This window comes from Oculina patagonica, chromosome 1 (assembly GCF_052425735.1).
Source record: "Oculina patagonica isolate OP01 chromosome 1, crgOcupat, whole genome shotgun sequence".
Classification (NCBI taxonomy): domain Eukaryota; kingdom Metazoa; phylum Cnidaria; class Anthozoa; order Scleractinia; family Oculinidae; genus Oculina; species Oculina patagonica.
Window position 1 is genome coordinate 18,691,032 of NC_135758.1, and position 21,745 is coordinate 18,712,776.

Consider the following 21,745-nt stretch of genomic DNA (forward strand, 5'->3'; position numbering starts at 1 on the left):
GAAGACCAGGCTGGTTGCCATCGCCGGTGCGTACTTAACTTTCGCGGATGTTGAGATCACGGCATTAGCCTACCAGCTATGGCTGAGGAAATATCTCTTTTATTTGAGGGTCGCCAGACAAGTTGTTTAAATTGTGCAGCAGGATTTGCTTGATTCTTTCGTTTGCGGAGTGATGGTCTTTGATCATGTCAGGCTCAAAAGCTGTAAGTGTTTGTACGAGTACTATGACGACGATACACGGGAAATCCATGAATGGCAGTTAAAAACTTACTGAGTTGAACGACCAAGAGCAATAAAAAATATTTTTTTTTAATTTCCTTCATTCTGATATAAATCAGTTGAACAGCGCTTTGTGATTACCTTAAAACTGTGATTACCGTAAAACTTTAATACGTGTTTTAATATCGTGAAATGAAATCAACTTTGGCTCACCGGTAGCGGCATTGCTTTAGGTCTTTAGCGAAACTGAAGTGTACAGAAGTTTTCTGTTATCAAACGTTAGTATCACTGACACATTTTCGTAAATAAGTTTAGAATGCTGATTTCGGCATCCCTATCAAAAAGTAGTTAAAAGGAAAGCTAAAGAGATGTATTGTAAGCTTTTTATGCATAAAGGCAAAAATGGTCAATTCAAAGTTCCGTCCTGCAAGCGATTTGTTCAACTTGTAATAAAATTTATACTTATTGACGCTTTCTAGATTAAAAGCATCGCTTTTAAAGAGCACTATAATTTCAATATATATTTTAAGTTGTCCTTATTGAATAAAAACTCGGCTTTTCTTGTCAGTTTCAATAAACCTTGAATGAAATGCAAAGGCGCACACAGAAGCCATTGTCAAATATCCACTTGTTTTGTCATTGTTCCAAAAAAAGGAACCTGTCATGTTGTTAAGTTTTGAACCTCTAATCGATTTAGCGCTTTGTCCGATCAAAGCTTTAAGACTAGTAATAGTTCTCACTACAAAGCTGCCCCCGCCTTTATAATTTGTTTTACAGCAATAATCTAGGATTAGTGAAGTCTTTTTGTCGCCTTTAAAATTAGGCTTCTTTTTTACTGGACTTTTCAAAGGGGGGTGGCTGTTTACCAATATTTTTGTTTGCTTTATTGTTCAAGCCCCAATTTTTTTATGGGGGGAGGGGGTTTCAGGCTTTTAGGCAGTTTTTTTGGGGACAACTTTGGCGACTTTACTTGCTTGTGAAATTGCTTTGCGAAAAAACGTTAAGAAAACTCGCTAAAAATGATGTAAATGAAGAGGAAAATCATTCCAGCAAGGCTAAAACAACTCTTGAACGCTAAAAGGAATCTAATTGCTGCGAAGCCTTAGCGTAGCAGCAGAACTATTTTTGACTACCGCGCGGGGCCTGGGCGCTTTATATAGGCGACATACTCGATTTGACTTTTTCACTGGCGATGATTTTGAGTACATGCAGTACGTATGATCAGCGGCATGTAAAATGTGGAAGCTGCGTTTGTCGTTTGCGATGTCCTTTTCGCTAAAGAGCAGGACGTTAAAGCGCTGCCGCTTGCACTTCTGTTTAGTACTTTATAAATGCTTCCCAAGAAACCTCGCTTGAGCAAGATGGTCAAGTATAGTGCCGGGAAAACGGTCTTTTCATCCCTTATGCGCCAGCTCTGATGAATAACGAATTTACGAGGCCTTCTTATAATTCGCTTTGATAATTACCCGTTACTAAGTTCATTTAAGGAAAAAAATTACTTTCTGTGCCTTAAGCGCGAAATATGTACAGCAAAAACTACGAAGATCATTTGCGAAGGCTCCATGAAAAAGGTTTTCATAATCATTTTCATAATGACCGCGCGCTTGAATGGAACGAGCTTTGAGCTTTTTGACGTCATAAATTGGTGTTTCCGATGGCTTTGCGATCGAATTGCACGTGCTATGTTATGTTATATTGCTTCCTTTTCTCAATGTCACTAGCAGTTCACTCGCTAAGAAAAATTATATCTTTCACACCTGAAAATGTGAAAATCCGAAACATTCCTATGACCTTCCGTTCCGCTCCTACTATTATAATTATTATTCTTATAACTCACTTCGCAGCACTATACTTGCTATCAGCAACTCCTAGTTTTTAAAATTATACACACATGTCTTGTTACATTAAGTCAGAAGTTCATTAAAAAATAGCCGTCCTTAACTTTGAACGGCCGCCTGACTATGAAAGGTGGATGTACATTGTCCTTATTTTCTATTTCAATATGTTTATATTCATTTTTCTGGTGGATCAAGGGGGGTGGCTAGCCACCCAATCCACCCCCCTGGATCCGCCCCTGCCTAGTGCGCGGAAATAACACCTAGCGGAAATAACACATAACACATTATTCGTGGTGACAACACGCAAGATTATTCCCGGGCTTATAACATTCACAATTAACTTACAATAATTTCCAGGCCAAAAAGCAAAAAAAAAAATCGACGAGTAACAAAATATGGCACTTTCAAAGATTCGAGAAAACAATTTTTGATCCTTATTCAAACCACTTTTTGGATCAAAAAATCTGACAGTTTGGTAGGGAAACGAATAACTTGTATTATTATACATTGTAGTCACTAGCTGTCTTATCATTGGCTAAGAGCCTACAGCTAATTCTGGGAATCCGCGCAGCCCCGCGCAACCTACAGATTAGTGAATAATCTGCTAGCAGATTATTCACTAATCTGTAGGTTGCGCGCGCAATGCATGATTTTCAAGAGCAATGTGTCAGGCATCTGGCGGCGAAGGAAATTCATAGTTCGTCGATTCACTTCTTCAACCGAAAAATAGTTTGACCAAAGTTCAAAATTGCTGACAATAAAGTCTCGGAAAACACAAAATGAGTAACAAAAATTGGGAAGGAACTATTCCACGATTTAGTAGGACGACCAGCCGGAATTAGCACAAGTTTTGAAATAGGTTGAAATCGTTTGTCATTACTTCCTTTTCCAGAAAAAAACAATGTATAATAAAACAATTATTAGATTCTGTAAGTGTTATCAGCCTCAGCCTTCGGCTTCGGCTGATAACACTTACCTCGACTTTGATTATTGCGGATATCACAAAAACCTCATCCAATAACTGTTTATTACGTGACAAAGTTCACGCTTATGTTTATTACTGGTTGTAAGATGTATACGATACAGTAAACCCCCGAAAGCAAACCTTAACGCTCGAACCAGCTCTTGAAACACACGTAGCCAAGAACACGAAACCAATTGCTCAAAATCTTTCGACGTATTACTAACAAGTGCTTCAAATATCACTTAACACAACCAAAGCAGAGAAACCGCTCGAACAAATCTGTGAACACGCGTAAGCCAAAAATAATCAACGTGTGACAGGTACCAAAACACGCGTCAGTCTTTTTAATACCGTTCTAACCCAAGCTAAAGATATTCATTTACCGCTACCCCCTGTTATTGTGACGTCATAATACCCATAACTCCTGCGGGCATTTTCTGCTTTTACGTCATCATTACCCAGAGATCCTTTGCAGCAAAACGTCATCATTACCAGAGATTCCTCGCGGCCTTGTTCGAGCAAATCGAGATTTTTTCTGGTATACATACCGTATATATTGACTGTAAGTACATTCTCTATATATACGCGCAAGCTACAATGAATGCCTCCTCGGGCTTTCGCCTCTGGGCGAAAGCCCTGCGGGGGCAACAAGACCTAAAGGTAATATAGCGCAAGCAAGTGAAATACGTGAAATCTTGTGGTTTTCAAACGTAAGCGTTAACATGTTTTCACATGCAAATTTTAGAAGCAGATTTGGACCTAAACGCTGCACATGAACGAATAGTTGAGTTAGACTTGATTTGTGGCTCGGGGAATCACCTTGTTTTGCGTAATCATGACTTCATTTCCATTTGTTTTGGTGCTCTAGAAAATGTTCCTCTTTGTTTTCAGCTCTATGATTGATTTTTGAGCAGATGGTATTTTGTCATGGCCAGTTATTTATCTCGTACATGACAACTTTCTGCGTTTTTATGCCTTTTTCACGAGGATTTTGCGTGAACGTGAAACATTTTTGGTTGATATTCGTGTCGTGTGAAGTGACAAAATACTTTAAGTGACTTAACTGTAGGAGCATAGGGTATCCACATAATCGAGCAAGAAATCGTGCGCTTTTCTTCAAGAGCAAGCAAAAGTTGCCGAGCAACTTGTGGAAAGCCCTGCATGTTGGCCAGAATTTTGTTAGCGCGTGCGTCAGCTTTATTTCAACTCTGCAACTTGGCAAATCTTCAGAGCCTCAAAAAAATATTGTTTTTCTGGATAAGATTCGCATTCATGGAAATGTTCTTAAGTTCTATGATTTTTTTTGTCACATTTTACATGCGCCAAATTGAATTATTTAATGCAACGTGTAAATCAATTAAATTCGGCAGATTTGATTGGAACGATAATTAAAATGTAAATGAAAATGAAAATGAAAAATGCGCTAGATGGTAGAGTTCAGTCGAATACGGTACTTCGAACATGTCACTCGCGCTCATTAATTAAAATCGGCACAATTATATGCGACGTATGAACGAAATGGCGAACTTTATTAATTCGAGAAATTACAAATTCGTGGACATTAAGTTACGGCTTTTCGTAACCGTTTTCCTGATAGGTTTCAAGAATTCGCACTTTAATATGGTCAATTCGACCTTTTATTTTAATTTTGCGTTCTGTCCCAAAAGGTTTCGTTTTTACTAAATGACAGGCAGCCAATATAGGTTTTTAAGTTATGGTTTAAATGACCGCCAGTGATGCACACAGTGATTTTCGTTCGTGATGTCTTCATTCCGTATTGCTCTCTTCTATTGCTCAATCCTGTCAGGACAAATGTACTTCGTAATCTCCTGTTAGAATAGTGAATTATTTGGTTTGCTACTGATAGATTAGATTATTTCAGATATCACAAAAACCTTATTCAATAGTTGTTTCTAACGTTAGCATAAAGGCCGTACTACTTTGATAGCCCTCTTTTCTTACTTCGCATTTTTTGGATGCCATTTACAGGTCTGAAGAAACTACGCGAAAAAATAAAAAAAGGAAAATAGTGATCTGAAGGATGTTTTAGCGAAGATGAAACAGATGGAAGAGCTGTACAAGAAGAGGGAAAGGGAACACCTCGACACTATAGCTGTAATGCAAAAACGCATCGAGGATCTTGAAGGTACGCTGAAACCAACACTGAAACCGACATGAGCCTCACGAGAACTTCACCAGAAGTCAACTTCTGGTTTCTGGTTAAGTAGACTTCTGGTGATATGTAAAAACATATCGGTTAGAAAGGATAGGTTAGTTCACCAATCAACTAATCATATTGGTAAGAAAGGGAAGGGAAAGACGACTCTCCAGTAGTGCAATTGTGTTCAGTGGCACCCAGTTTTCCTACAAATACCCCGATCCCGCCATATTAAACGAATTTTCTTTAAGTTTATTAAAGAAATAAAAAACGCACCCGAGTGCACTGTTGAGTTATATAAGCACGCGGGAATTTTTAAGAACACAAGAGAAGTGCAACAATGCACGAGGAGAAAGTTTTTTATTTCTTTTATGAAATGTTAAAGAAATTGCGCGCGCTAAAACTCGTGACGTAAGCAGCGTGCATTATAACTCAATAAAGCACGCGCGTGACGTATGCAGCGTGCTTTATGGAGCTATAATGAAGTCAAACTGACCAATCACAGCGCGCACAATTACTCGGACATTTTATAAAGAGCTGTAAATTTAATGCATTTAAATTTGGGACTGTTATCTTTTATTTTGTAGGGGCCGCAGGCGAGAGCAAAGACATGTCAGACGGCGAGGAACAAATTGAGGAAAGTGTAGATAGCGACGAGGATGCCGATGTATCCGACGGCGGAAAAGATCTAGATGAGTCAGGCCCCAAAATTACCAAAGGTTGGTGTTTAAATTGATACTTTATGGAGACTGCAAGGGGAGGTTGTTTCACTAAGTCAGGCAACTTAATTTTGCTTTTACGAAACAAAAAGAGCAAAAAATCTTCAAGCTACTTTTATCTGAAAAAAAAAATCTTTTTTACCGATTGAACACGATCAGCACCACATTTCCATATTTCCGATATTTTGTCGTTTTATCTCAGAATTAGTGACAGGGTCCAACTTGCAAGAGATCCATGGAAAGTATCAGGCTGTTCTGGATATCCTGGTCAATAAAAAAGTGCTCGTTAACTGAAGCCATGAGGCGTTTTGGCATCCCTCGCAACACATTGTGGGATTACATTGGCATATGTGAATTGCGCATTTAAAAATAAAAACACGATCAGCAGCAGATTTCCATATTTTTTGGCTGTTCTCTTGTAAGATGATAGACCTCACAAGAATATAAATGATCTTCTTTATAAACGCGAAACTCTGGTAGATACAATTGAAAATCAAAATGAACGTCTTTAGCTAGTAGTGTTTCCATAATAAGAAAAAAATGACGGAAAATATCATAGTATACTGATATCGAATTTTTGTCGTTTTATTTCAGAAATAGTGTCAGGGTCCAACCTGCAATGGATCCATGAAAGGTACCAGGCTGTGCTGGATATCCTAGTGAAGAAAAAGTGTTCTTTGACTGAAGCCATGAGGCGTTTTGGCATCCCTCGCAACACATTGCGGGATTACGTCGGCATATGCGAATTGCATATTATAGATATCGAAAGATATCACAAAGTGGTTGACGCTGAACGGCAGAGATCAGGAAAGGTATCTGTCAAATCCATCGAAAAGCGCTGTAGGGTGGCCCTAAGTGAATATAGAGTACAGGCCAATAAATTAAAACAAGAGAAAAAGCTCTTACCATTCTTCCCGAATGAGGACTTTTATACACAAAAGTAAGTTCTTCTAGAACTTTATAGTATTGCGATGTCACCTACACAATTAGGCTGTTAAATAAATAAGCGCCTTTAATTGGTTACAATTCATAGAGGAAATAAGTTTGAAATTAACAAATTAAATGAAACTAAATGAGGAATGTTTTAATTACCGTAAATTACGCGATCTGCAGTCAGCAGTTTAAATTTTAACTGTGAGAAGAGAGTGTAGTAAGGCGTCAGAAGTCACTTATGACACTTATGACTGCAAAATTAACAGAGTGACATGTGAAAACAATAGTACAGTCCATGATAATTAAGGGTGGACCAAAAGAATCAGAGAAAGGCGGCTAAAAAAAGCTGCACAAACAGGCATTTTGACCAACAAAAGCCATTACAAAGAATCAAGGAGTTTCGAATATTTCAATGTTCCCGCCAAACTTCAAGCTTAGCTTATTAACGTCACACATACATTACCAGCTCCATGATGGCGGCGTTCAGGACTCGAGTTTTGGGCTACTTTTAAGAAGGATTTCGTAGGGTTCTCGTTTGGTGAATAACATATCTTTGTATAAACTTTTCATTGGCGTTAAGGAAAAAAATGGTCACTTTGGAGTGAACTTCTCCACAAATATGTTTTCTCCCTTGATTTCTAATGGTCCACACCTTACTGGGCAAATTAAAAACCGAATGCGGTCACTATTCCCAAGTTGAAAAATGCTTTTTTAGTGTTTAATTTCTTGTAGTGTCAACAGAATAAGCAGCAATTCAATTTCAAAGACGTTTATAGATCTTTATAACTAATACCAACTTAAAAATTAATGTAATTACCGAGAGATTGTTGAGCCGTCTTTGACAACTGGTTAGCGTTGCTTCCAGGATGACGTATACACTTAACACTACGCCGCATTGTCTGTAATGAAATTTACTGTATTCTTTAGATGTTAATTTCAATTTCAAACAGCCATGTAATAAACTGAATTGAAATGCTAAATACAATAATGAAAATCTTGTACTACCTGCCATGGAGTGGAGTTAGTTTAATTTAGGAACTGTGTATTTATAATATAAGGCAGGAGGATTACCTCTTGCTTTTTTTGCCTGGCCATAACCCTAGCCATCTCCCACCAGGCAACCACATTAGGTCTGCAGGAGGAAGAGATCTTTCCAAAGTGTAGAGACTGGGTTAATTGAGCTTGAAATATAAACACCAACGATTAGAAATTTGAGTGGGTTTCCGGAACCCCCACCCCCATTTGGGCTATAACAATAGCTTAATGTCGGTAGAAAAAATTATCAGAGTCCCCCTTTCTAAATTTACGAGGAATGAGATCTTAGCTTTTTGGAAAAAAAAATTCAAATAGCATCACATGCTATATCAAGGCTTAAAATATTTCATAAATTAACTGATACTACACGATCTCTAATTGGTCAAAACCTATGTACTATTGTACCAGTAAACTCCCGCTTTCCGACAGTGCAGCACTATGCTTGACGATGCGTAAAGAGGAATAATTGCTTAACGTTATTTTAATTTCTTGGTCTGGTCTAACTGATCACAATCCAGGAAATGGCATTTATGAGGACATGTTACGCAAAGATTTTTCGTACTGTAGATAGTCTCGGTCGATATATCGGCCGATCGTCGGACGATAGCCGGTCGATAGTCGGTCGATAGTCGGTTGGTATGCGAGCAGACTCTTGACCGATACTCGGTCGAGAGTCGACCGACTGTCGACCGACGTAGCGACCGACTAGGTAAAGTATCGGTGAAGTATCGGCAAAGTATCGGCGAAGTATCGGCGAAGTGTCGGCGAAGTGTCGGCGAAGTGTCGGCAAGGTATCGGTGAACTAAAAGAAATATCGGCCGACATACACCTCGACCGATATATCGACAAACTAACGACCGAGACTCGACCGATATATCGACCGACTATCGGCCGACTATCGACCGACTATCGGCCGACTATCGACCGACTCTCGATCGAGTCTCGATCGACTATCGACCGAGACTCGACCGATATATCGACCGACATATCGACCGATGTGTCGACCGTGACTACCTACAGTAAACATGATGCGCATAAGCCAAAATTTGGACTTTTTTTTTTTTGCGAAATCGTTTCCATTTTTTTTTTCTTGCTCCTTTTCCTTTCGTTTCTCTCGGCTTTGTTATTTCCACTTCTTTCTACTGTATCCGTCCTTCCTTTAGACCAAAAAAGTTTTGATTAAAACATTGGTAAACCCTGAAAAGAGGACCTCGATCTTTTACAGGTGTTTTGGCCTGTTTAAGCACCGATTTTGCACTAAAAAGTGATTGACTTTTTCTCGATTAGCTCTGTCAGGATGCGACCGATACGCAAAATGAATAGTTCTTTGAAAAGGTCAAACCTAGCTCTATCAGATGCTTATCACTAAAATCTGCTGACTTTCAAATTGATGACGTCACAGGTGGTTCATTGACTGGTCCTCCAAATGTCGAGAAAAGTCGACTTTAGTAGTGAAAGAGTTAAAAGGCGAATATCCCATCAAACGAGGGTTCTAAAAACTAGAAAGATTTTCATATCTGTCCTTGATTGATGTTACTTCTCAAGTCGTGCACTTAAGCACGTTTGCTAAGTAAAAAGGTTTTCCTTGATTGAACAAGGAGTGATTTCAAAAAAGTACTTGTAATATTTAGTTGTTTGACAGACGCAAATGCGTGAAAATTGTCACATGAAAACTTGTCAAGAAAAACGCCTCTTACGTAAGTAGGTTATAGACTTTATTGGCGATTAGTCTCTAGGAAGACACTTCGCAATCAAGATAAATCAAATCAAACCGGCAAACCGTGCAGAATTTGTTACACCACAACCAGAAATTTTTACGTCATTGTCTACACTTGCGATTTCCGCAATTCGGTTTCGGTATATACTTTTTCATTTAGCGAGCTATTGATTTTGTAGTTTTGCTTTGTTTCGTATTTTATGTAACATCACAGCTTTTGTGTTCGATTTTTAAAACGTTTATTTTGTATGTGTGCATATAATAATTAACATAAACAAAAAAAAATGTGAGGTAGCCTGTAGTTTGGTGTGTTGTTGTACATATTCGATCGAAGCAAACACCGAGACATAATACAATTTTTTCTCAACAAATATGTTAGTGATATATCGATTCAAATTTTCATAAAAGTTATTATTTTGGCTGCAAATTAAAGCTGTACGATCGTTCCGTCAATTGGGCAGAGAGGAAGTTGGCAAAATTTAGGTGTACCACCCACGAAACTAAATTGAATTTTTTGACTTTCGAAGGCAACTGTAGCGTTGAATAATAAGTTGAATAAAACAATTTTGTCGATAAACCCCATTTTTGTCCTTTTTGTGTCTGTTTATTTAAAGTTTTAGCTAAGTAAAACGTGTGCAAACACGACAAATTTGCATATGGAAGTTGCAATTTGACCTACCGGCCTTTTGCAGTTGTTAATAAAAAATAAAGCTACAGCTTTATTTAGCACATTTTCATTTTCAAGTTCGTTGTTTGGCTAAAACTTGATACGCAATAATATTTTTTAGTCGAAAATATTGTTCGTTTTACCATTTTACTTCAGAGCCCACTTTCAGCCACACTGTATGTATTTATTGCGCATATGTACCACCGAAGATAAACCTGTGTCTACTAATACAATTTCCGCTCATGGTTCAATCAAGTGTGCTCACTTTAAAGATAGTGGATGACAAGCCGCCTCGATAACAATTTCTCCTTATGAACTAGTAAACAACTACTACAGCTCCGTCTCGTTTACCAATCCGCAGTCACCGAATGTGGCGATCATAAACTGTGTCAGCTGCATCGCCTAAAATTCACACTAAAATATTTAGCTGGGTAGTGACCATTAAGTCATAGCAAGTCATCTTCAACATGAACAGAACAAATGAAAGTCATCTGAGTTGCTATATATTTTCTGGACGTAAACGTGGAACACACTAAGGATACCTTTATCGCAAGCATTCTTACATGTATTCTGAATGCAGTGTTTTCACTGTTAACATCTACTGGAAATTTTATTATTTTGTATGTCATCTCCGGAAGAGACAAAAAAATTTACTCGCCATCTTTCATCCTTCTGTTTTGCCTCGCAGTTTCGGATCTTGTTGTTGGAGTGATTTGTCAGCCATTTTTCGTGGCTTTTCACATTGCAGAGTTCACAAATAACTTTCAAGCTTACTGCGCCTTAAAAATTTTTCGGAGTATATCTAGCTATACTAACACTGGCGTGTCTTTGGCAACTCTGAGTGGCATCTCCATTGATCGTCTTCTCGCTTTAACCCTTCATCTGCGATATAACATGATTGTTACTGTTCCCAGAATAATAGCTACTGCTGTTCTGGTTTGGATAATATCAACTGCTGTTGTTTTGTTGAGGTTTTGGATAAACAAGTGGATTTTTGTTCCGGTAGTAGTATTATTGCTAACATTTCTTGTTACGGCATTGAGCACCTTGAAGATATTTCAGATCGTTCGCAGACATCAGTGCCAGATATACCAACAACAACACAGTGTTAAGGAACATGGTAAACGCGCTCAAGTGTAGAAAATCTTCTATAACTGTTCTTTATGTTTATGGTTTGTTATTAATTTTCTTCCTTCCACTTTTTGTGACGATCTTCGTGGAAACGTTCACTGGGTACACAATAACAGTGAAAGTTGCATATGACTATGTTACAACTATTGTTTTTATTAATTCTTTTTTAAATCCCTTTGTATATTGCTGGCGAATTGGAGAGATACGGCAGGCTGTTAAGAATACACTGAGAAATACCCACAATGATATCATCGCTACTTTGGAGAGTCCATTAAGATCAGAATCAAGGCTATAATTTTGATTCCGCAATTTTATAGAATGTGTGTTAAGCAAGGAAATGGGTTGAAGCAAAATATATTTTAATAACACGTAATTTATTATTCCAGCCAATTATCCGTACGTTCCCTCAACTTTTGTGTCGAAGTTTGCCAGTCCTTTGTCCTTTTAATTTCCTTTTCAAATAACCAGTATTTCATACAATGGATTGTCGTGTTGAAATGTCAGTGGAAGTATATCGAGCGGCGAACGAAGCATTTTGAAAAATGGCTTGAAATTTAAATCTTTTTCAAGTGATCTTAATCATTTTAGCCGGTACATTCTATTTTCAGGTAATTTTATTGTACACTTTCACCGAGTTTCCCATTACCAAAGGTTGTCTCAAATGTCATTTTCTCTGTCTCGCATTTAACGTTTTTTGCCCTCAAAAAGGTATAAATATTTACTGTTAAATGCATGTGATTTTAACTAGTTTCCACCAAAGCAATTGGTCGGTCTGTCCTTGTTCAGGTAGTTTTTTTGTACAATTTTACTCTGTTGTATCTCAAGGAGCTTATATTAAATCTTGCGAACTGACGTCAGCCAGTAATTGCTATTTTTAAATGCTTTTTTTCTCTTCAGGAGTTCCCAAGGCCAAAGGTTGTTTTTGTTTTGCATTTAACGTTTTTTTTGCCATTAAAAGAGGTTATCTATTTACTGTGAAATGTAAATAACGTGCTCTTTAATAAAAAAAGCATTAGGCTTTTAGGAAATCAGCACGTCAATTTGGAGGTTCATCAATACCAGTTTATAGATTTGTTTACTTATCTTATTTGATATGTTAAATTGTTTCTAATAATTAAATTTGAAAACCCTTTCTTGTCTCCCTGAACCTCAGTATTGACAATATTTGTTGAGTTAACTGTCTTTTTACATTAACGATTTGGCATATTAAAACGAAATAAAAATAACCTTCGTAAATTTATTTACACATAGACTCGCTTGCAGACAACTGCACTCTCTCGGCTGTCAGGCAGAATGGCTTTAATCTAAAGACGACTTGAGGCTGAGATGTTCTCTTTTTTATATTTTGAAGAGGGTGCATTACGGTTTTGCTCCAAGTCACTCCAAAACGTATTTTCTGACAAATGCTGACAATTTTAGTTAATTTCCGCATTGTTTAAGTTCCCAATTTATTGTGGCACGTATTTGCCATTTTCACAACGAACGAAAACGAAAAGTTAAATTAGCCAAATGTTTTTATTTATAATGAACTTAAGGCGCATTTATTGCACTTTTATTAAATGTATATCTTCTTTTAAAGACGTTTTTTGTTTGAAGAAAGATGTAGTCGAATAATACTACTCAAGACATTTCACAACCGTTCAAAGGAGCAGACTAAAAATTTCTGATTACATTTTTAAGTAAGATTTTTGTTCTAATTCATTTCAAATTTGAAACATGGACGTTCTGCACTTGTGAGATGGGATTGATCGTAATCCTTTGACAGCCTAGAACAACGAGCTTTGGCCTTAGTTCTTTTTCATACTTCTCACCTATACAATGAAATGCATTACCTGACTGTATTAGAACATGTGACTTTACAGAGTTTAAAAGAAACATTCAGGGAATGACTTTTGTTTAGACACATTTACTATTATTTTCACATTTTACATTTACACTTTTTTATTATTTTTTTTCTCGAAGATATTAGCTACAATATAAATATTATATTAAAAGCTACTGTCAAATTCTAGAGGAAAAAAAAGTCTATGTATGTAATATGTATGTAAGATCCGTTTCTACAGGTTGTCACTTTACTAAGTTCTCTGATACAAACTCTGAGCATGAATTAATACAACAATGACATTTCGGTCTTCTTGATCAAATGATCATTATTGAAAATGGCAGATTTTAATCTTATATGACCTACATCAACTTCAGCACCCAAAATTAAAAGTTAAGTTAAATATTCCGTGGTGACAGGTCAACAGGTCTGTGCAGCACCTAAATCAACTAAGCTGATCCTTTGTGGACCTAACTTAAGCAAACGAAAGATACCTTTATTGTAAGTATTCTATATGCAAAGTTTTGTCTGATGTCATTGGGTTAGCATGTACGGGTAATTCTCTTGGTACGTTATATTGTTTCTAATAACTGTAATAATAAAATTTATAGCCCTTCATTTTCTCCCTTGAACTTCGGTTTTGACAGAATTTATTGGATTAGCTGTCTTTTCAACTTAACGTTTTGGCATATTCAAACTAAATAAAAGCAAATTTCGTAAATATATTTACACATAGACTCGCTGCAGATAATTGCTCTCTTTCGCCTGTCAGGCAGATATCGACAACTAAAATAGTTCTGGAAAATATCGAAAACCGTTATCAGCCATCAAAGCGTTGGAAAAACGGCCTTCAGGTGAAAACCCCACCTTAAAGTATTGCGAATAGGCTGCACTTTGCCAAGTGTTAAAAATGATATTTTCTAGTCGTGTAGTTCAATCATTTATTTGTATTGTGCCAAATATATCCATTTACAAATTTAGACCATCATGCCATTAAGTAATAATACAATCTTTACAACATTCTAGATATTATGTTATGCAAGCTAATGCAGCTCATGCAAACCGTGTGACTTACACAAACTCGGACTGAGTGTCACTTATAGGGCCAGTATCATGAGAATTACTTCGAAAAGTCAAAAGAAGTATTTACATTAATGAAAACCTAAAAATAATGGTCTAGCTTTGTTAAAAATGACTATAACAGTCCACTTAAGTAACAAAAGAGGTACTATCATGAGTTATACAGGCATGAGATTTTAATCAAAAATTGAAAACGTCTGGCAGACGTTTTCAAACTCTGCCCATGTGTCTTGAATAAATCGTTTAAAACTTATTACACTTTGCCCTCCTTTGAATGATTCACTTAATATCTTCACATTTTGTAAATGAGCGAAGCTATTTAGTCATAATGTTAGCTCCGTAATGGCCAGAAATGCATCAAAATCGCCATGATACTGCCCCTTTAAGTGACTGCTTTTGCAGTGGTTTTTGCTGTACTGTACCCTGCCTTTCAAGCCAAAAGTTGGTTCATGTTATAACGTGTACTATCGAGTTTTGCGCACGCTCACGTATACTGAATTTGATTGCGCAACTCTGCTAGTTATGTTATAATAACCTTTTAAAGGTAACTCTATTTTTGAGATTACGCTCAAATTTTAATTAGTTCGTGTTGTTGTTTATTTCTTAATATTTACTTCGAAATGATATCTAAACTTAAAACAATATCCTGGTGAGCCTGCTCGCAGGCCACACTAAAATAGCCCCCCTGCCCTCCCCACCCTTAGACACACTCACTTTGTGTATCCCTGCGATATGAAAGGACGGACTCCTCGTTTTATAACAACAACTTTTTATAACAACAGTGAAAAACGCCGCCATTCAACTACACCTCTTAACATGACTTCATCCATATATTTACATTTCTCGTGAAAAGGATTGTCAACTTGATCAATTTAATCTAAGCTATGTTTTGCAGTTCACATATTGTGTTAACAGCTTGTTCATGTGTAGCTCATTGCCACCTTAATATGGCTGAGTTAAGTTTGTTTAATTAAGTTTTGCCAAATACTCGCTAAAAAAAAATTTATATTTGCCAAGAATTTACTTCTTTGGATCTTAACTGATAAAATCACTGCTTCATTGCAACAAATGTGTTTCCCGCGCGTTATAAATTCAAAGTTACAAGCAAACGAGATTAACTTTGAAAACTATTTAGTCCAACAATATTTCAAAACCCATATCGCAATCCGTTTCAATCTTCGTCACTTTTGGCAATCCGTACCTTCTTTTGTATTTCTGTGTTATTTAAGTGTTCCTTCACTGTTTTAAGCGGTTATTTTTACATTTCAGCGAATTTGATGGTCACTTCCCATGCCTAAATTTGGCTCAAATCTGTGACACAGTCCCTTTAATAAATCAGAAAGTCCTACGTTAACAAAATTGTGAATCGATGAATTCAGAGATCTTCAGAGTTTTCACATTATTATCCAATTACGTATAGTGGCTTACTGTACAAATAACGCGCAAAAAGAGTACAAATACCTCATAAAATTTTTTTCCATGAAGTCCTCTTGATCACGCGAAAGAAATAACACCGAAAAGCCCTGCTGTTGAGTGTTGATAAAAATTTGTTTTTGTATTTAAAAGATTTAGAAACGGTGGACAGTCAAGTTTGCGGGAAAAGAAAACGTTGGATAATAAATCTCTCTCAGATTGGCTTAACTTCACAATACTTGGCCATTTAATATTTATATTGAAATGCTGTCCTCGCAGGCCCGAAGTCGTGATAATTTACATAACAATTTTAACAAACCCAAGGCAAAAAACGGCTCACCTAACAGGGAAAGAAACACGGTGTGATTTTGTAATACAAGAGAGTCAAAGCAAGCACAATACCAGTGTGTAAACGTTGTTACTCAATAAGTGCTTGGAAGGATTAAGGCGTAGAAACTGTGGGATTGCGGAAGCTAACTAACGCTTATAAAAAAAATCATATTTTTCCCACCAGAGAATCATTAGGGTAGAAATAATCAATCAAATGAAGATCACCCTTAAACCTAAAGAGACATGTGTACTAATGTCTAACAGTGTGTAATAATCACTTTTCAGAATTCAAATTCAGTGAATCAAAATAATCACTCTAGCCAATCACAAAATACACAGATAATTCGATTGGACCAATCAAAACTCGAGGTAAATACATTTATGCTGCGCGAAGCGCGCGAGAACGTGTGCCAGCAAGTCACGATTGGTTTTGTTTTGTTTTGTTTTTTTTTTTTCTGATTGGCTAAGAAAGTTAAACCAATATCTTAGCGTAATAATGCAGAACCAAGGCGAATGCGAATTAATTTCGACATTCAAGTGAAAACGCTGTGTTGTGTATAGAACTGACAGAAAATAATTCTTTTATCGTACAAAAATCTTCCATGTGTCACCTAGAGACATTCCGAGGCCATTCAGATCGTCATCACACGTCAGAGGGTCACCAACAACCGTATAGTACCGTTGGTCGTGCCACATTAGTGGTCTAAAGAAAAGGCGTCTATCCGTCCTTTTTTCTTCATGGCCCCATTTGTTTGCATTCGGATAGCCCCAGTTACCACAGTTGTTGGCCAGAGTCGAGTTGTCATCTGGGAGGCGTGTGAAAGAGCCACAAGCTTCAGGCATCGCGTCAGAATCAGTGAAAAATTTAATCACGTTAGCTCCCTTGGTATCTTTGTTGGTCATGATGTGAAACACTCGGCCTCTCTCCTTTTTAAAACAGTAAAACCGGATCTGAGTGAAGCCCATGTCGATTTTCAGCTGATTGAAGCCATTTCGCTTCAAATACTGTTTATTGGTATTGTAGTTAGGAAGAACCTCTCTGTAAGAATCGGAATTGAGACCAGCATCGTTTAAAGAATTTGCATCATTCATGCGAAATCGACTGATGAGCGTCCATCCTCCTGAAAGAGAAATGTCAAAGTAAAGGTCGAGTCGCGATTGGGCCAAAGTCACCCATACTGCCGAAGCTCGTCGCAGTTTTAGCATCGTTTTGAGACTAGGAATATTTCCACCTCTCTCTGGATGGGATGCTAGTCCATTGCAGGGGGACTAATTTATTTATTTATTCATTTATTTTATTTAACATTTCTTTATACACGGATAAAAATCATCAGGTAAATACTAGTAATTACAGTTATAATAAAAATTAATACAAATAAACTATTAAACAACAGTCCATGCTAAATACTAATTAATAAAAATTAAAGTAGTAAATCCATTAAACTAATCCTGTTTTCCATGAATGCCGTGACTTCCTGCATTAAGTTTTTCGGGCCCCAAATATACATTTCGGTGGATGGTGAGGAGCGAGGCAGTGTGAGAGAAAAGTTTCTTACCCAACAATACAACTAAAAGATCCAGGGCTTGAACCCTGACCGCTCACTCAGGAATCCACTGAGAGCGCCAACCATAAAATTCTAGTTGGAAATACGTATTCTTTATAGAGCGTTTTCACATGACAATTCGGTGTTCCAAAACAACCTTAACGATTTGGTATTCCGAAACAAAGGAACGACGGCCATATTAGTGTACCGAACAATTCCTGCGGGAATTAAACGTATTTTTTATGAAATTTACAGATTGTTCGCCAGGACAGTTTTGCGCCAGAAGTTTTGGTTGTCTCCATTTTTGTGGCTGCTAGATACTTGGACAAAAAAGGTAACATAAAAAAATGACGGAAAAGACATATGCGAAAATTTATTGTAAATAAATATTAATATTAGTTTAACACACCTTGATCAGTTGTCATGTCACAAAACACAGTAAAGGGGTCCCCTGAGTCGGCAGGGTCGATCCAGTACTCACCATCTCCCTCAGATTCACCGCTTATCAAAATATCTTCGCAGGAAGAGCCTGGGACGGAGGATTTTGAACCTTTCTTTGCTGCCAAAAAAAAAACAGTATCGGAGAGTTAATCATTTCATTCCCCAGTATTGTATTGCGCATCTTTACTGCGTAGAATTTTACGCGTAATTAACGCGCGCACATAAACAAAATGGCGGCTATTTTCGCTGCGGCTTGGCTCGCAAGAGAGATAAAAAGTCGTTTTCTCGTAAACGAGTACGGTGACCTATCAGTTTTTTTTCGTATGCACGCTGTTGGCAGTTTGTCAGTAATCCTTCTTCTATTGCATTAAGAATCAATCACGTGACTCATTTATCAGTTTCTTTTCATTTCAAGTTTGGCGGTTTTTCCGATGTCTTTTAAAAATTTTGGTCGTTTCTTTACTTTAAAAGTATGGCCGTTTATCAGTTGTGAGGATCAGTTAAAGTCGAGAGTTTGTCTGTTGAAATTTCGGAATATTTGCCAGTTAAAACTATCTAGACCCTTTTCGGCTAAACACCGAAAAATAAAATGAATAAACAAACCTCGAAAGTTATTCTCCATATAGGTAGCAGCTGGATTTTCCACAAAATTGCCAGGTCTGGACTTCTTTGTTTCTTTCTTTATTTGACATTCTTTATCATTCCAGAGAAACGTCACACTTTGGCATGTTTCCTCCAGACTGCATACAAAGAAGCAGCGAGCAAAATTGTCAGCGTGCATAGTTCTCAAGTCATGCCCAACTAAAGCGAATCCAAATTCTTCTCTGTTGTCCTTGCATGCATCACCACCAAAGACTTGTACGGGGTGGACCAAGAAGTGGAACAGGGCACAAGGGATTACTGTTGCCAATAACATCCTGAAATATGCAATGCACGGCCTTCGTCAGAAAAAAATTGAAATGAAATACATGTAGGTTTCCTTATTGGCGCATAAACGCATTTTAGGTTTATTCAAGCTGAGTGTTGAGCGCTACAATTTTTTTAAAAATTACTTTGCGTTTCTACTGATTCACTGATGCGAGTTTAGAGGAAAACAATCGATGACCTAAACTTTCTGAAATTCCCTTTCTTTGAAAGCTTTCCACTAGTTGTCTGTCATTTAACTACAATTGCCTTTCCCAGAGAGCAAACCGTTTTGTAAACTAATAGAAAATTAACTCATTTTTGGGAGGGATATTTTGTATATGTTTACTGCAAATGTTGTATTTGAAGACTGAATAAATAAGCAATTCTCTCCTCAATCTCGACTCTTTAACAGTTATTATTTCTCCGTCAGCCACTTATTGTCAGTAACAATGACGTCACATGATTTCAAAGTAAACATTAAGGGCCTGATTACATGGAGAATTTCAGCCCGGCTTCCTGAACAAATCTTTTTAAAAAGACGTTTGCAATTTCATGAGGATAGTTTTATCCCGAGCCGAATAACAGCCAGGGCTGAAATTCCCAGCCCTGGCAAACGGGCTGAAAAACCTCATGTAATCGCGTTTTCAATTTCATCCCGGCTGAAATTGAGCTTACGGATGCGCAGTGGTGGTTATCAACGAAAGAAAATGGCGGCCATGATAATTATTCAGTTACAAGTGTTCTGCCAGGGCTGAAAGTCGCCATGTTTGCCATGTAATAGCAACAAAATTCCAGCCCGGCAGACCGGCTGAAATTTCAACCCTGGCTGAAATTCGCTATATAATCGGGCCCTAAGGGCTGAAAATTCAGCTCGGCTTCCAAAACAAATCTTCTTAAAAACACTTCTGCGATTACATTACATTACAGCCCGGGCTGAAATTTCCAGCCAGGTTTTTGAACACGGGCTGGAAATCTCAGCCCGGGCAAACGGGCTGAAAAACCTCATGTCATGACATGTAAACGCGTTTCCAATTTCAGCCCGGGCTGAAAGTGAGCTTAGGGATGCGCGGTGGTGGTTTTCAACGAAAAGAAATAGCCACCACGATTATTATTCAATTTTATAAGTGTTCAACCCGGGCTGAAATTCGCCATGTAATCAGGCCCTAAGCCTTTTTGTTGAGCTTAGTTTGAAGCTTTGAATTGAATTAATGTGGGTTTTTGGAACACAATTTATTGTTGAGAAAACAAAATAAAGACTGAGCTCTCAGTTGGGCATTGTTGTTGGTGAAGGTCAGGTTAATAACTTGTGTTCTACGGAACATAAGTACGAAATCCCATAAAGTAAGAATCGATTTCTGAGAAAGCAAAATAAACTAAATAATGAATGCTCACTGGCATTATTTTGAAACATTTAGCCGTCTTGACGCAGGGAAAAGGCGAGCCTAATTGATTTAATTCGATTATATATCTTGGCTTGACTAAGTAATTGTTGAGTTGATTGTTGAAACAAAAAAGAATTCTAACTGTTTTTGTTTTGGAACTTTTACAGTAGGTAAAAAGTAAGTTAATTAATCGTATTCAGGCTTTTCGTGGCATAATGTTTGATACTAAGTAAATAACTGCTGGGAGTCAACACTCACTGAGAGCTGAACAAATAAAAAAATATCTGATATATTCCTTCAAGCGAGGAGGATTCCTGGTAAATTTTGAACAAAATTTGTTGAAATAATTTACCTGCGAGCCATTCCACGATTGTAAAAAACGAAAGTCAACATTTTGAAAGGGTGTGGAACGTAATAGTGCATCTAAACCGATCAACTGCTGAGAAGTAAAACTTCTTGCCTGTTGTAGTTGCTAGAACTTTTACATGTTTACCGCATTCGTGCAGCTGCCATAGATTTTTGTGTTCTTACGTAATCGATTGAAGTGGAACTGTTGTGTAGCACTATGTTTGTCAGTGATCTTACGTAACCGTTTCCCGATTACCATCAGAACTTTATAAAAACTCAAACATTTCCAAGGAATCAGTCCATGTACTCATTGTAGTTGCAGCATGAAGACGTCTGATGTTACATGCAGCTTCTATCATTGTTGTCAGTGACGCATTTTTATAGATCTTCTCCTCGTCTCTCAACTTAAACCCCAGTCGCCTGACGAGATGAATCCAACGAATAATCCAATAAGCTCGATTTTTTAACCCCTAGGCGCTTCGTTGCGTTTAACGATTTAACACGACAATTTACACGGTGAATGAAAACTGGTTTTGTTGATCAACTAGTGTCCTAATGAGAATGAAACGCCACGTCCTAAAATTGCCCTTTCGACAAAAACTAAAAGCTTTACAATCAAGCTATACAACTCGTTTGAACGAGTGTATAAACTCAAAAAAACAAAAAGATGTTACTCTTTGTAGTTCTTAAGAGTTTGCTTACCTCTTTAGAGACATTTTTCCAAGAATGAAAGTTCTGAGTACCAAAGGTTTGTTCAGAGAACGGCAAAACTATGATCTCCTCTAAACGAAAAAAGGTAATAAATGTGAATATGTCTTATTAAAGATTTATCGTACCTCAAAGCCAATCATAAATAAATTTATAAGTAAACATGCTGGGAGGGGCGTCACTTTCTAAAGAACCGTTCGTTTTGGTAGTCAATTTCACCAAAGAGTTGCATTCTGATTGGCTGATGATGACAGCCCACTGGACTGTGTGTGTAAAACGAATATAACGTGAACTAGTGTCCCATGGTGAATACAGCTATCCAGCTCAGAAGTTTGAAATAAGATTAATTAAATGATTATTTTACTTAGTGGTCGATCATGACCCGTTTTG

At 37.4% G+C, this 21,745-nt stretch overlaps 1 protein-coding gene and 1 pseudogene across 1 annotated transcript; one reads left to right on the forward strand and one right to left on the reverse strand.

Annotated features, from left to right (window-relative positions):
- Window positions 1-10,640: 10,640 nt before the first annotated feature.
- On the forward strand, window positions 10,641-12,201 carry LOC144649022 (trace amine-associated receptor 7f-like; annotated as a pseudogene).
- Window positions 12,202-16,519: 4,318 nt separating this feature from the next.
- Window positions 16,520-21,462, reverse strand: LOC144660760 (uncharacterized). The gene is made up of 4 exons (XM_078521495.1): window positions 21,350-21,462; window positions 18,615-18,928; window positions 17,980-18,129; window positions 16,520-17,147 (listed from the first exon to the last, which is right to left on the reverse strand). Exons 1-4 carry the CDS (start codon window positions 21,361-21,363, stop codon window positions 16,609-16,611), a joined length of 1,017 nt encoding a protein of 338 aa, XP_078377621.1. The 5' UTR covers window positions 21,364-21,462; the 3' UTR covers window positions 16,520-16,608.
- Window positions 21,463-21,745: the final 283 nt, after the last annotated feature.